Raw genomic sequence first — 1381 nt, 5'->3', positions numbered from 1 at the left:
GTGGCCTCTCCAGCCCGCCCGTCTGCCCTCACCCGCCCAGAGCTGGCCCCTGGCCTCCCGCGGGCCTTCCTCGGGGGGCACTGGGGCACGCACACCGGCCCTGGGGTCTCTCCCCCTCCCCATGGGACTGCCGGGATGCGTCTGCAGCGAGGGGGCTACTCTCAGGCTGCTCAGTGCACCCCCTGACGGAGCCCACGGTGCTCAGGGCCTCAGGGAGAACAGTCACTGAGCGAGAAGGGGGGTGCGGGCCCTTGGGCAGTGGGAGGGGAGCCCTTGGGCAGTGGGAGGGGGGCCCTGGCCCCCCTGGGCAGGCGCCCCCAGATTCTGGCCTGCCCTTTGCCCCGCCCTCCGCTGCCCCCGGCTCACCTTCTTATCACCCTTCTTCTTTGCTTTGACCGGGTTTTCCTTTTCCTTGTTCACGGCCAGTTTCAAGTTTTTCAGCTCCTGCCTCATCAGCTCATCAACCTGGGCGAACACAGAACACGCCTAGCGCCTTGCACGCGGCGTTTCCTTGGTGGGAGAGGCATGGCGGCGGGTCCGCACAGCGGCGCGCGAGGCCGGCTCACCTGCCCGGCGGCCTACCTGCAGCCGGATCTCCGACTCCAGCTCTCTCCGCTTCTCCTCTTTGATCAGCTCGGGATCGTGGCCCTGAGCGAAATTCCATGATTCATCTTTGTTCTTCCAAATGTCTACACTCCAGGCGGGGAGAGAAAAACAACCTTTCTCAGCCGGAAGGCGACGCCAGCGGCATCACGCCACGCCGTGAGCAGGCTCGTGGCCGCCGTGTGAACGGGCCCCGGCACAGGGGCGGGAACCCCGGGCGCACGCGCCTCCCGGCACACGGGGGCTTAATGGGGGTGACAAGACCGCGTTTACTGAGGTTTAGAACATTCCCCTGCCTGCGGCTTCGGCCCTGCATTAGACCACGGTGAGGGCCACGGTGGGCCACGGTGGGCCACGGTGGGCCACGCCGGGCCACGCCGGTATCCGGCCAACGTGTCGGGCGTCTGTGGCTACTCTGATCGCTCCCCTGCTTCACTGAAACGCGGACCTCCTCGCTGCCGCTTGCTCTCCTGGGGAGGCCCCACTGGCACCTGCCCGAGGCCGTGCTCCCGCGGTGGGTGTCCTGGAAAGCCCCCCACTTTACCGCTCCCTCTGCCAGGCCCGGCAGCGAGGAGACGCTCCAGAGACGCGGCTCTAGAGCTGTAGCACAACTGGGGCCCCGGAGTAGAGGGAGGTGCACTCATCTCCAGAGAGGGAATTGCCGCGGCAAGTGCTGTCCAGAACCCGGGGCCTGGGGCTAGTGGGGCTCGTGGGGTACCCCGCCGGAGGCCCGACTGGCCAGTTGGAGAAACGCCTGGACCCTGTGCTTGGGGCGGGG

The 1381-nt window shown here is 67.6% G+C and overlaps 1 protein-coding gene across 1 annotated transcript in view; it reads right to left on the bottom strand.

Annotated features, from left to right (window-relative positions):
* The window catches only part of IQCA1 (IQ motif containing with AAA domain 1), a 98407-nt gene that overhangs the window by 37780 nt on the left and 59246 nt on the right, over positions 1–1381 (bottom strand). Inside the window, exons 9-10 of the mRNA XM_012725163.1 lie at positions 583–694; positions 367–465 (exon numbers count right to left, since the gene is read on the bottom strand). Of these exons, the coding sequence (XP_012580617.1) occupies positions 367–465; positions 583–694 (211 nt within the window). The remainder of the gene's footprint in view (positions 1–366; positions 466–582; positions 695–1381) is intronic.

The sequence above is a fragment of the Condylura cristata genome, unplaced genomic scaffold (genome assembly GCF_000260355.1).
Source record: "Condylura cristata isolate star-nosed mole 26May11 unplaced genomic scaffold, ConCri1.0 scaffold00002, whole genome shotgun sequence".
In the NCBI taxonomy this organism is placed as follows: domain Eukaryota; kingdom Metazoa; phylum Chordata; class Mammalia; order Eulipotyphla; family Talpidae; genus Condylura; species Condylura cristata.
This window is presented reverse-complemented; position numbering and strand designations above follow the sequence as displayed.